Genomic DNA, 14,022 nt, shown 5'->3' on the forward strand with positions numbered 1-14,022 from the left:
TGGCACATATTTTGATAAATCAGTGAGATTCTTACCTAAATGAAATGTGAACATACTGGTGTGATTACAAAATATCCAAATGTAGACAGGAAGTAGCCAACAGAAGGACAAATGACAAAATAACATCCTTGGCGGAGGTTCCAAATGGATTTTTCAAACATCATGCAAACTTTAGAGACGAGTACTCACCCGTTGCCGTGGTAATCTGTGCTCCAGTCCAGAGACGGTGGGTGATTCGGTGTGTGTCGCCCCAGCTGGTGGTAGTCCACCGATGATGACATCACCACTCCATTATTCATCATGCCTCCACCTATTCGCTGGTACTCAGACTGAAGGGATGGAAGGTAACCCTGGAATAAAAACAACAACAGTATGTTGGTTAATAATTTGTCACTTTTATCCAAAAATCAAGTTCAAACAAATATTACTTACTTATACTTATTCCTACTATTATGATCAAGTTTTAGTCGGAAATGGGGATTTCCTACTTAAAGGGGTGTTCCCTAAACTGGAACATGCCCTCAAGTCTGATTTCCAACGGTTAATTGTACTTTTGTCTTATTTGTTTCACATCGAGTTAAGTCAGGCGTATGCGACGAAATTACTGTGTAGAGCGTTGTTATTGACTGCTAAGCTACTGCTAAGCTACTGCTAACAGCAGCTAGCCCGAGATAAGTGTGCGTCCATGTTTTTGTCCGACCTCTCTACCGGAATGCTGTCGACTCAGAAAACATGACCTTGAAGAACTCTGCTGCAACCTTTTGTCACATTACATAGGTGGCGCTAACAGCTAAGCTAACAGGTGAGTCCACAGATTTGTTAGTTATTTTGGACGTAGAAAATGTAAAAATACATCCACATGTTGCTTTTCAGATGCTTTGGTGTCACAACTGTTCACTCGGTTGTTAGGTTTAGCCCCCCCCCCAACCCCGTTACACTGAGGGCGCCCTCTGCAGGACCACGTGGTAATTACCTCAGAGAGTCTGATGCAGTGTAGGCTGTGTATCTTGAACCCAAATGGGTTTCTAAGGTTCGAGTCTGCACCACATAACCTCTGCGGTGTTCGTTATTTACAAAATGAAATGTGGTAACTGTAAACTCTACACCAGAGGTCTCAAACTCGCGGCCCGTGGGCCACACAAGGCCCCCCATTGATCACTTCATGTGGTGTTACAATGAGTTTTTGATTATTTCGAGTATGTGGGTTGCACCCGTGAAAATCTTGCCAAATCTTCTCTGCCATTGCCAAACAGCTTATTCTGCTATTGACTGTTGTTTGGTGTCGTTTATTGGAATCGGATGATTGAAGTCTGAAGAAACAAGACGTACTGGCAATTTAACAAAAGTCTGTCCCTAGTGGAACCTCCAGTAAATGCGTGGTACACATCTGGTATCAAGTAGACCTCGGGCAGATACAGATTTTAAGAAAGTACTTGCAGTAATTTGGTGAATTCTGCATTAATTGTTTAGTTTATTGGCGTGACATTTAGAAAGTAAGACAGATGCAAGAAAAAGTTTGGTTGTATATTTTGTGTATGGCTTATTTACTTCCTCCTAACTACGGGAATTAGTCCACAGGCAGAAAATCAACCTCCGTCAAATGGTTTTCTGATGAACACGAACACACATTAAGTGGGAAAGGAAACAGAGGAGTCGCAGGTTCATCAGCACTAATTACAGACAGGAGGGAGGAGGAGGGAGGGAGGGAGGGAGGAGGGGACAAGACACGAGGTTAGAGGAGAGGAAGAAGAGAAAAGGAAACGCAAGTCTCAAACCGTAAGAGATGAGAAAAGGGGAAAAAATGCGCGAAGAGCAGTAACGAAAAGCGCAGGAGTGTGTGTGTGTGTGTGTGTGAGGGAGAGAAAGAGAGGGAAGTTAATCTGAGTGCTGTGAGCAAAAGAGGAGGACAGCAGGTGGTTGGGTTCTCCCCCTTCTCCTCCCCCTCTCCTCCTCTACCTCACCTATTCATCCATTGTTTAGCAAATTCTTCTCCTTCACTCCTTCACAAAGACCCCATCTGCCTCTTTTGTCTCTCTCTCTCTCCCTCTCTTTCTCCCCCCTCCCCCATCAGTTCCCACTCTTCCCTCAGAGAATAAAAAGTTGGGAGCTCTGTCACTGTGTCCTCTCCCTTTTTTTTTTTTGCTGAGAATATGCAAAATGGGTGAGAAAGAGGGGGATTATGGGAGTGTGGGATTGAAAAGAGCACTATAAAAAAAAGGGAAGTGAGAGCTAATCCATCCACAGTTTAAAAAAAAAAAAAAAAACTATGTGGAGGAGACACTCACGATAATATTGTCTCAGACCATAATTTCTCTGCATTTCCCACTTCTTAGACGGAGAAACTATCAGGACACGATGATGGACTTACACTGAGAGACAGACCAGAGTCAAACATTTAAACATCTGTGACTAAAAAGTGAATTTTCTGTTGGAAAAATTCAGAAAAATGGACGAAATCCGTTTTAAAGCCTTGAGATTTTGCAATTTGACCTGAGTAAACAGCCCAGGATCAAACATGTTAGCAGAGGAAGAACATGGAGCTCTCTCCACTGAGTTCAGCAGTGACTGCAGCCTCACAGCAGCAGGAGGTCATGACTGTACAGTACAGTCATGACCTCAGTAGTCGGGATGGGACTGTTTTTGTGGCCGATACCGATATCACAAACTCGAGAATCTACCGATACTCATATCAGTCCTAATTGAGTCATTTTAGAACACAAACTATGAAGCTGTGAACAACACATTAGCGCTGAGTCATTTTAAAGATTCTCCAACTGTGATACAGATATTGAGAGAAGAAATAAACTACAATGCTGACTCAGTAGTGAAATGATCTGTTTGGGACGTCCCTGAACACGATAAAAAATAAAAATAAAAAGTGACATCCACAACAATGTGTTTTGGAAGAATCTGCATTTGGGACAGCATGTTTACCGGATTGTGATTATAATAACCATAACGACCAATATACAACTCTGGGAAACAATGATATGAAGCCCGAGCGCATGCATGAAGTGGGAGTATTTCTGTGGCCGCGTCACAGACTCGTTCTGGGAGGTTTCGTGTGTATGAAGACAATTCTTAAATCTATGCCATCTTTTAAAAGATATAGTATAAGATATATAGATATATAGTATAAAGAAAAGAGATATAGTATAAAATATATAGATATAGAGTATAAAGATATAGTATTAGATATATAGTATAAAGATAAGAGATAAAGTATAAGATATATAGATATATAGTATAAAGATAAAAGATATAGTATAAGATATAGTATAAAGATAAGAGATATAGTATAAGATATATAGATATATAGTATAAAGATAAAAGATATAGTATAAGATATAGTATAAAGATAAGAGATATAGTATAAGATATATAGATATATAGTATAAAGATAAGAGATATAGTATAAAATATATAGATATAGAGTATAAAGATATAGTATTAGATATATAGTATAAAGATAAGAGATATAGTATAAGATATATAGATATATAGTATAAAGATAAGAGATATAGTATAAGATATATAGATATATAGTATAAAGATAAGAGATATAGTATAAGATATATAGATATATAGTATAAAGATAAAAGATATAGTATAAAGATAAGAGATATAGTATAAGATATATAGATATATAGTATAAAGATAAAAGATATAGTATAAGATATAGTATAAAGATAAGAGATATAGTATAAGATATATAGATATATAGTATAAAGATAAGAGATATAGTATAAGATATATAGATATAGAGTATAAAGATAAGAGATATAGTATAAGATATATAGTATAAAGATAAGAGATATAGTATAAGATATATAGATATATAGTATAAAGATAAAAGATATAGTATAAGATATAGTATAAAGATAAGAGATATAGTATAAGATATATAGATATATAGTATAAAGATAAAAGATATAGTATAAGATATAGTATAAAGATAAGAGATATAGTATAAGATATATAGATATATAGTATAAAGATAAGAGATATAGTATAAGATATATAGATATATAGTATAAGATATATAGATATATAGTATAAAGATAAGAGATATAGTATAAGATATATAGATATATAGTATAAAGATAAGAGATATAGTATAAGATATATAGATATATAGTATAAGGATAAGAGATATAGTATAAGATATATAGATATATAGTATAAAGATAAAAGATATAGTATAAGATATATAGATGTATAGTATAAAGATAAGAGATATAGTATAAGATATATAGATATATAGTATAAAGATAAGAGATATAGTATAAGATATATAGATATATAGTATAAAGATAAGAGATATAGTTGCCTGTTTCCGCGTGGATAAGGTCTGGGGTGGTAAAAGATATTTAACTGGATATTGTCAAAACTATCTTGACTTTATTTATCTGAGGCTTCAATAGTTCAGGTTTGTAGAAATCATGTGTGACAGTGCATGTTGGGGGCGTGGCCTCAATAGCCCTGCAGTAAGTGAATAGTGTGCCAAGTGCTTGTGATTGAGGAATAGCATTGACGTTAAACTGTATTTGCATCAAATCTGATTGTTTTAGTCAAAGATTATTATTTACCAACTGTATTTTATGTAAATCTCCTTATTTATTCCTGTTCATTCCCATAAATTCCCATTGGTCCACAATTTTGATTGCAGGTTTACCTCGTAACATTAATGAAGAACAGACCAGCATGTTGGTGACTCACCTGTGAGATGCCAGGGGAGTGTGTCATTCCCAGTGAGTGTCCACTGAGCTGCTGGTGCTGGTGCTGGTGGTGTGGACTGTGCAGTCCACCCAGGTGTGCCTGGTTATGGAGGGGAGAGGTGACCTGGAGAGGAGGGGTGGACGTTGACACCACGCTGCCCAGGGACAGAGCCCCCTGGTGCGGGACACCGGACTGTGACACAGTGCCTCTGGAGGACAGAGCCTGGAGCTGCGGGTGCATCTGGGTGTGAGGAGGGGACGGGTGAGGGCCGAGGCCGGGGCTGGAGGCATGGGAAGGGTGGGACGGGTGAGGGTACGACATGTACATGCCTGGGTGCTGAGGGGGAGGGAGAGGGTGGGGGTGGGCAAGTGGGCTGGAGGAAGGGTGCTGGCCTGGGTGACCGGGGTAGACTGAAGGTTTGGGTGTGTACATTGAGGTAGAGGAGGAGGAGTGGGGCAGCTTCATTTCAGATGGGTCGTTGTAACTCTGGGGAAACAGAAAAAGTGTGTCAGAGAGTTGCTTGTTACCCCAGAGAGACCTGAAGCTTGTCATGTAGGGGTGCATTCACAGCAGCCTGGTTAAGTCCAGGTAAACAAGACCCTGGAGCATGTATGTGGTCGCCCAGTTTCTGTGCAGCTCGTCATTGTGAAGGAGAATTGATTTACCTGGTTAAATAAAGGTTCAATAAAATAAAAAACATAAAAATGGCCTTGATGCAGTTAATATTGGTCGCTGCGAACACAGTCTGAGACAAAACAAGGAACCGGACTGTGGTCTTAGGCCGCTAGTGCCTATGTGACTATTTTCATAATCGTTTAAACTGATGATTATTTTGTCTGGATGAATCGAGTATGTTGGTCCATAAAATGTAAATAATGATTTTCTGAAATGCATTTTGTTTCATTATTGAAAAACAACCATTATTTTAGTAAGTGATTAATGGAGTAATCGTTGCAGCCCGTGTGCTGGTCTGTTTGAAAGACGACACAAATCTTAACATTTATCCAAGAAAAAACAAACATCAACGTTTTCACTTTCATCTTGTTTTGTTGGTCATTGTTCTTGGCTCTGGAAACTCATTTCAATTTTGTTTTTACACTGAATTCACATCATAAGACTTATATATTGTGATGCCTGTCACTGTTTCTATGTGGAAAAGTGATGATGATGATGATGACACTCTCAGCTGCTTTAAAAAAAAAAAAAAAACCTTCATACACGAGTAAAACAAATGATTCCCCAGAGCCGTACAGGTAGTTTCATTGTGGAAAAGCGCGGGAAGTAAATAAAAGGAACATTTTCTCCGAGATAAACTGACAATTTGGAACAATTTTACTTTAAGGGTGAAAAAGAAACCACCCTGAAGAAAGTTTCGATTAAGTTTTTATTATTTTTCTTTGCTCTGTGAAAAAATGTGACTTGAATTCAATTACAAAGTAATAAAAAACTACTTTTTTTATTAAATAAATGACCAAAAATAAAGTTGAACTGAAAATATTGATCAATGTGCTTGTTGTGCTGAAGATAGTGTGATGTGGATGACTGAGGAAGTGTGTTTACCTGTGACACCAGGCTGGCTCTGTAGGCAGCCAGTTGTTTCAGATACTCCTTCTTTGCCGTCTCGGTCTTCTTCTTGTAATTCTGAAACACAAACGGTTTTTAACATTGTGGGAAATCGTATAACATGCATCTGTAACTGCTGTCACATTTAGATTTAGTTGATATGATCAATAATGGTGAAAAATAGAGGATCTACCTGTTTCTGTTCATCTCCCAGACCGTCCCACATGGAGGCCACTATCTTCGACACTTCCCCGAAGGTGGCGTTGGGGTTCTGGGCTTTGATGTTGGCTTGCGTGTCCCTGAAGAACAAGGCGTAGGCCGACACTGGTTTCACTGGTTCGTTGGGGTCCTTTCGCTTCTTCTTCTTTGGTGTCTTTGGTTTCTTGGAGATGTCCACCGTGGCCGGCCGCTTCTCTGCTACGCTACCATGCTAACAGGGGAAAAAGGAAGGAAAAATGAGTGCAAAAAAACTCATTTATTGATTATCACTGAATCTGATATTATTGGTTTCATGTATCGTATCATGAAGCCGGTCATCAAAAAAACAAAAGCAAAAGAGAACTTTTGGATGGAAAAGTATTTGTGAACTGAAACGAGACAGCATCATTTCCCCGTCGTTTATCTTAAAATGTGATATTCTAAAAAAAAAAGAAAAAAAGGTGACCTTCATCATTTCCTTCTTCTTCATCATTTCTGCTGCTGACTGCTGTGGGGAAGTTCCCCACAGCAGTCAGCAGCAGAAATGATGAAGCTGTTGGATGAGCAGCAAATGAGCAGTTAAAGACATTTAAATAAGTGTCTCCATGGCGATGACAAATCCAAGATGAACTCACAAATTGATGCACGAGCAATGACTGCGGATCTTGTGAAAGATAAACCGAAGTCTGTGAGGAGACGTACGAGTGTGTGAAAGATGTTCAATGTTTTCTCAAACCAACCATGTCAATTAGTGCTAATTACATATAAAAAATAACATGAGTTATTATGTTTCCATTAATAAATGAAAGGTGATTTGTCGTGAAACGAACAACTGCTTTTTTATAACCTGATACACAAATAACAGGAATGAAGTGTGTGGTGTGTAACATTAACGTCGTCATTTAATGACATGTTTTCTCAAATGAACCGTGTCAATTAGAGATAATCGCCGATAAAACGATTACAATTAGTTGAAGAATAAAGTTTCTATTAATAAATGAAAGATGTTCTTCTCATGCATATTTGTTTTTTAACTAGGGCGGCAACATTTATCAACTGTTTTGATTCATTCATCCATTATTTTTCCAGTTTTTGTTAATGATTAAAACGGAGATTTTGGTTTCTCGGTTTCTTAAATGTGAATATTTGCTGGAATCATTGAAAACTTTTATGGACTAAACAAGAAAATCGAGAAAATTATGATTTGGAGGTTTGGAAAACACCAATCAACATTAAACTACTAAACAGTACTAAACTAATCAAGAAAATATTCTAAACTTAATGAAGGAATTTAGGGAATTTATTGGCAGAAATTGAATCCATTTTTAATGTGTCTGTTGTCTATTCTAAAGCCTCAGATAAAGCCTTGTATGTGTAATTTAAAGCTTTCCAGAGGCAAACCAAGGATGTGTAAATACAGTTTTGAAATGTATTATAATATCACACACTACTGCATCCTCCTCAGTGACCATAAAGTCACTGCAGCAATTATTTGATTACTAAATTAATCGCCAACTATTGTGATGATTAAAGTTGAGTGTTTTTCTCAATAATTAAAACAAGTATGTTTTTGATTACATGTGAATATTTTGCGGTTTCTTTGCTCCATACAACCAAGAAATCATGAAAACAGAATCATAGTCAACAAGAAAAGAAACTGATGGAACAGGATCAGACAGCTAATCGATGAATCAAGAAAACCATTGTAAGTTACAGCCCTATAAGAAAGAATAGAATTTTGAATTAGAGTACAGTCGTGGTTCCATCTCCTTTTGAATCTACCACACAGTAAATAATGAGCAACAGCTTGACTTCTGAACATTCTGAAATTATATTTATAATATCTGTGGGAAAAACAGCAGTTGGACATCGTCTCCAAATCGTCCAGCCCTAATTGCAACGTGCACTGCTAATTTAGAAGGACTTTCTTTTTGCTCAAGACGACAGTGTTATTCAACACTACAGTAAGTAGAGTTTCATTTCTGTAGAATATGAGCAGCCCTGCCTGCCTGCCTGCCTGTCTGCCTGCCTGTCTGTCTGCCTGCCTGCCTGCCAGCCCTGTGCACAGTGCTGGTTTCAGTGTGAGGCACCTAACAACGAGTGAGCCGATTTCCATCTCGTTGATATGCAGGGAGAATGGGTCTATTATGACACATAACATTAACATAACAACTCCTCACTGTCTACACACACACACACACACAGCGGTTTGAGCAGCTATTCTTCTGAGGTCAGGCATCATTTGAACAGCCTTAACAAACCTTAACATAACTATTTAATTTATGCCAAACCCAAACTTTAACAGAACCACAATTCAAACATTAGCCCAGTTCCTAAGAAATGAGGTTCTGCTTCATGAGGACCAGGTTTGGATCTCTACGAGGATTACTGGTCCTGACGAGGTCAGTGTTTGTGGCCGAGAATGTCCTCAAGAGGTAACACACACACACACACACACACACACACACACACACACACACACACAGTGAGTGAGAGTGCTGCTCCAGCTAAATAAGATATGAGATGAGATATGACTCAGTAATTCCTAGAAACAGCAGATACAGTGTTTGTGTTGCATATAAGCAGCCACAACACTGAGAGCAGTAACTGGTTATATAACGTAAACAGACACTAATCCCCCTCCAGAACTGTTATAAAATCAAGGCTAGTTGTAGATGGAGGTCATTTTGTTTTAAATCTCAAAGCTTTATCTAAATGTGTTAAACACCTTTTAGTTTGAGCCCAAATGAGGAAAAAACCCTGCACCACTGTGACTCACAGGTGGTTTTTTTGTTGCTGTTTCAATTGACTGTTGAAAGATGAAATAGTGAGTGTGTCTAAACCTTTGTTTTACTTTAGGATTACTACTGTGAAGACAGAATTTGATCTTTGTTGGATGAAGACGAGAGAGAGAGATGTCTGTGTGTCTGTGTGTGTGTGTGTGGGGGGGGGGGGGGGGGCAGAATTGATCTGAGCTGTTGAACAAATATTAGGCAGAGTCAATACAACAACCTCTGCAGATCAGAGGTGAGGTTATCAAAATCAATGTTCAAAGAGGAGCAGGAGTATGAAGGCTACAGTTTGTAGAGCTCCAATCTGCCGGTTATCTTCCCAATTAATCAATGAGCAACTTGTTTGGTCCATAAAATGTAAGAAAATGTGGAAAATGATTGATGGGTGTTTCTCAAACCTGTGCACACACAAGTTTAAATGATTCATTTGTTATACGGAGCAAAGGAACTACAACATATTCACATTAAAGAAGTTGATTAATCGCTGCAGCCTAAAAATTTAATGATGTCAGTGGGTCAAAAACAAGGGTTATGCAACCAACCACTGAATGGAAAAACAGGGAAGTCTGATAAAGAAGGCGGTAATGTATGTGTAATGTGTTTGTTTTTTTTACCCTGAGTCCATCATCATTGTCGTCTTCATGTGCTGAGCTGGAGGGAGACGGTGTGGCAGATTTACTCTCTGGTGGAGAAGGAGAATTGTGGGTAATGGAGTTCCCGCTCAGCCCCAGCTGTGACTGGTTAATGGTGGACAGCTGACTCTGCTGACTCATGCCCGACTGGCTCCTGGGTCCGAGCGCCGCTTCGATTGGCTGTTGGCTGCTGGTGAACCGAGAGTCAGAGTTCACCATCTGCTGCATCTGTGCAAAAAGGATAATGGCAGTGAATGACTGTGACTGTGGCAACAATGTAAATGTTCTCTCATCACCCTCTTAATTATGGACTTTAATGATGTTTAATACTGACACTAATATCACCGTCTTGAATTCTCACTAATTATTGCGAGAGCTGCAAACTATCGATGATTCTGTTGATTATTTTTCTCGATTTATCGAGTACGTGTTTGGTCCATAAAATGTCATAAAAGTGTTAACCAAACCTGGAAATGATGATGTTCTTGAATGTCTTGTTTTGAAATGATTCAGTTTTCATGATTTCTTTGTTACACGGTGCAAAGAAAGTAGAAAATATTCACTATTAAGAAACAACTTTCAAAACACTGACACCGATCACGTGACCAGCAATGCTTGATAGCAGGTTCATACTGTAAAAATGCAAATAAAAAATCAACAGCAGCATTTTAGCTGCTCTGTGGGAGAATATGTTTTCACACAATGTCTTTGAAGTCGCTTGAAATGGCACAAATGTGTTTTCAACAGCTTCATGGTTTGAAAGGTCTACAACGACTGATATCGGTATCGGACACAAGACAAATGGCATGGTCAGTTTGTAATTGGCGGTCACAGGTCATGGTTTGTATCTTAGATTCCACACCGGGCTGAACAGAAGGTGCTGAAACTGTATCTGAGTGACATAACGTGTTCATGTAACAGACCTACTTGGACTGTGAAACAGGCTCTGCCTGCGCCCGACAGCATTCTGTACAGTCAGTGAGCATCAGAGTCCAGGATTCACTAATAATGAAATCTGATAGTAACCACGGCAACCGGCAACACAGGTCAGACAGAAGATGGGATCAGAAGCCATTTAAAACCCCAATTCCAACTCAGGTGTAAATACATCAATACAGATCTTAAAGTCTGTTTGCTTCCTGCCAGAGAGGAGAATGTTTTCATGTCCACGAGACTGACGGAAAGAGCAGATATTAGCTCCAGTTTATCACGTTGTTCACCCACGTGCTCAATCATTTCTCAGAAAGCTGTTTCCTTTGAGATAAAACAAAAACAAAAGTGAGGAGACAGAAAAGAACAGGGTCTTTCTTGCTAATGGATTGTATTGCATGTTTATTAGGGCTGCAGCGATCATTCCATCATAATCGATCACTGAATTCATCGTCAACTACTTTGGTAGTCGATACATTTGGTTTGAGTGTTTCTTCCACTTCTTAAATGTGAATATTTTCTGATTTCTTTGCTCCATATAACAAAGAAATCCTTAAAACTGAATCATGTTGGTTTGAGGACAAAAACAAGACACTTGAGAACATCATGTCGAGGTTTGGGAACTTAATAAAGGAATTTGGGGGATTCATTGGCAGAGAGTTTTAACAACAGTGACAAACATCTACATATTTTGGGGGCATTTTTTTTTAACTTTAATTAAAAGCACATGAAATGCACCTCAATAATTTGAGGTGCCACAATAATTTAGTTTTAAATATAATTCTCGCTCTCACTTGTTTGGCCTAGTTTTATTCTGAATGTGTCTTTTCTGTGTAACATACAGTATATACAGTATGTGTATTGTTCATTTTGTATCACGTGCACTGCGCTTTGATCCACCTTGTGCTTTTAACATAGATTGAATTGGAAGATCTTGAATAACTAAAGAGCATTATGACACTCTGTAAAAAAGAAAAATCTTGGTATTTAAATGTCAACATACATTATAATAATAATAATAATTGGAGTTTCACAGCAGAGGGAAATTCTCAACAGTTGTGGACGCACGTTTCTTGGCATATTTGGTTTTCCACGTCAAACCCCGAGAACTGTCTCATTGAGTAAGTCATCAGTGATGTTCTGTCCATTTCTCTGGAAAACAAAAGTGAACACTGCCAACACGTCAGCGCGGGGACTTTGACACCTCTTTCTCGCATCGTACGAACATGGGACTCGTCTGATTGCGCATGTTTACAGTTTCCCCTCGGTGAGCATCTAATGCTAAAGGATGTGGTCTTCTGTACTTGTGTGCATCAATCTGGAACCCATGACCTGAGCAGGGTTTACCGGCAGCAGGCTCTGAAGAACTGCTGCGGTATTTTTTCTTTTCTTTCTCTAACATGGGAAAAGGTCTCAGACTGATGTGCGTGTGCGCTGCGACATGCTGGAAAATAATAGCTGTGGTTTGGTACTGGTTTGGCAGGGACTTAAATGTCAAGGTAGTGAAAAGTCAGAGTATTCAAATCGTCACATCGTCCCAACACCTGCAGAAAGCTTCTACCTGCTCACCTCTCCTGTATTTAACTATTTATTTATGTCAGAACCAGAGAACCAAGCTGAGATAATGATAATAAACAACCAAACCTAAGGAAATAATCACTTTTACTGGGGAAAAAAACATTATATAGGTTATAATGTATATTATTATTTCACTTTATGGTGATGACCTCTAACTCTAAAACATAAACCTGTGACAATAAAACTGCAGGAGAATACATTTAAAGAATGGAAATATTTTTCAGCTGTAATCTACTGGGTCTGGCTCTAACATTACCGGCAGTTTACAAGAATAAAAATAAATGGCAGGGTCAGACAGCGCCATGCTGAGTTTTGGAAATAAACACGTAGACAATGGGTAAAATTAGAAGTCGGATTTTCCTTTTAGGGGTCACAGAATAACAGAGGGGGAGCCCCTCGCGCCTGAGAGATGAATGACTCAGCGCTTTAATGGGAACTTCATCTTTAGTCGGGTCACATCTTCACATAACTGTGGTTAATGATGGGATGTCAATATGAAAAGTGCAGAAATGTAATTGTAATTTGTCCTTGTTGAGCACAAACCTCCACCAAGGCCACTGAGTTTCACACTGTGTCAATAAACTTCTATCTACCGTTCAATCCTGAATCCAGATCTGTGTCCAGTTTATCACCAAAATTAAATAATACCTGTCGTACATTTCCAGAATGTTTGAATTTAAAAATCATCCTTTACTTTTTCAGTAACGCTGCTCACGGATAAAACAGAGAAACTGGAGAAAATGCAGGTAATGCTGAATACTTACTGCTCTTACGGTCAGTGGCTCCAATAGTTGGAATGCAGTGTCAGCAATTCCCATATATTGTTTCATTGATTTTTAATTATTACTATTATTATGATTACTTGTTCCATGGAATTATAAAAAAAGGAGTGTTTTGTGATAATTGACAGAATAATTGATTATGAAAATAATCAATAGCTGCAGCCCTGTTAACAGTTACAACAAATAAAAAGCACCAATGTAGGCTGATGTAGTATCTGTTTAAATAAAGGCGAGTGGACTTGCTTCAGTTAAGTTGAATATTTAAATCCTGGCTGCTGTATGTCCACACTCCTGAAAAAGCAGACTCTAAATTCTCTGATAAACTTAATTATGTTACTGACCTTTTTCTTCACCACGCAGCGTCCTGCACGTGACGTTTCCCTGCGATCACGTCGACTCTTATTTTAACGGTTATTTTTAGTCTTCTCATTAAAAGGATGAGAACCAGGTGGACTGCTTATTCTTTTTTTTAAAGGACGACAGAAACTGAACAGAGAAGTTGGACTTGGAGCAGAGAGTGGAGAACTAAATCACTGTGTGTAGTGCACCAAAATGATGCTCACACAGGTGAATGCAACCAATGAATGAAAGGTGTACAGGGGAGAGCATCGTCAACATGTAAGTTGCCTAGCAACGCAGGCTTTTTGTCAGTTTGTTTTGAGCTGCAGCCTCCGTCTATCTCAACATTTCCTCCTGCTTTAATCACATCAAAGGTGGTAAATAAATGATTTATGTCGCTGAATACACCACGTATATTAGGAATATATATATGTAGATATATATATATTTATATGAACGATATACACAGGACGATATACACTCTATAAC

General features: G+C 38.4%; 1 protein-coding gene across 2 annotated transcripts in view; it reads right to left on the bottom strand.

The window, feature by feature from the left end:
- Positions 1–14,022, bottom strand: part of tox (thymocyte selection-associated high mobility group box) — a 47,230-nt gene that overhangs the window by 2,515 nt on the left and 30,693 nt on the right. For both annotated transcript variants that reach the window (XM_058641180.1, XM_058641190.1), the window contains 5 exons: positions 9,887–10,132; positions 6,476–6,712; positions 6,280–6,360; positions 4,720–5,205; positions 190–350 (listed from right to left, as the gene is read on the bottom strand). In XM_058641180.1, the coding sequence (XP_058497163.1) occupies positions 190–350; positions 4,720–5,205; positions 6,280–6,360; positions 6,476–6,712; positions 9,887–10,132 (1,211 nt within the window). The remainder of the gene's footprint in view (positions 1–189; positions 351–4,719; positions 5,206–6,279; positions 6,361–6,475; positions 6,713–9,886; positions 10,133–14,022) is intronic.

This window comes from Solea solea, chromosome 1 (genome assembly GCF_958295425.1).
Source record: "Solea solea chromosome 1, fSolSol10.1, whole genome shotgun sequence".
In the NCBI taxonomy this organism is placed as follows: domain Eukaryota; kingdom Metazoa; phylum Chordata; class Actinopteri; order Pleuronectiformes; family Soleidae; genus Solea; species Solea solea.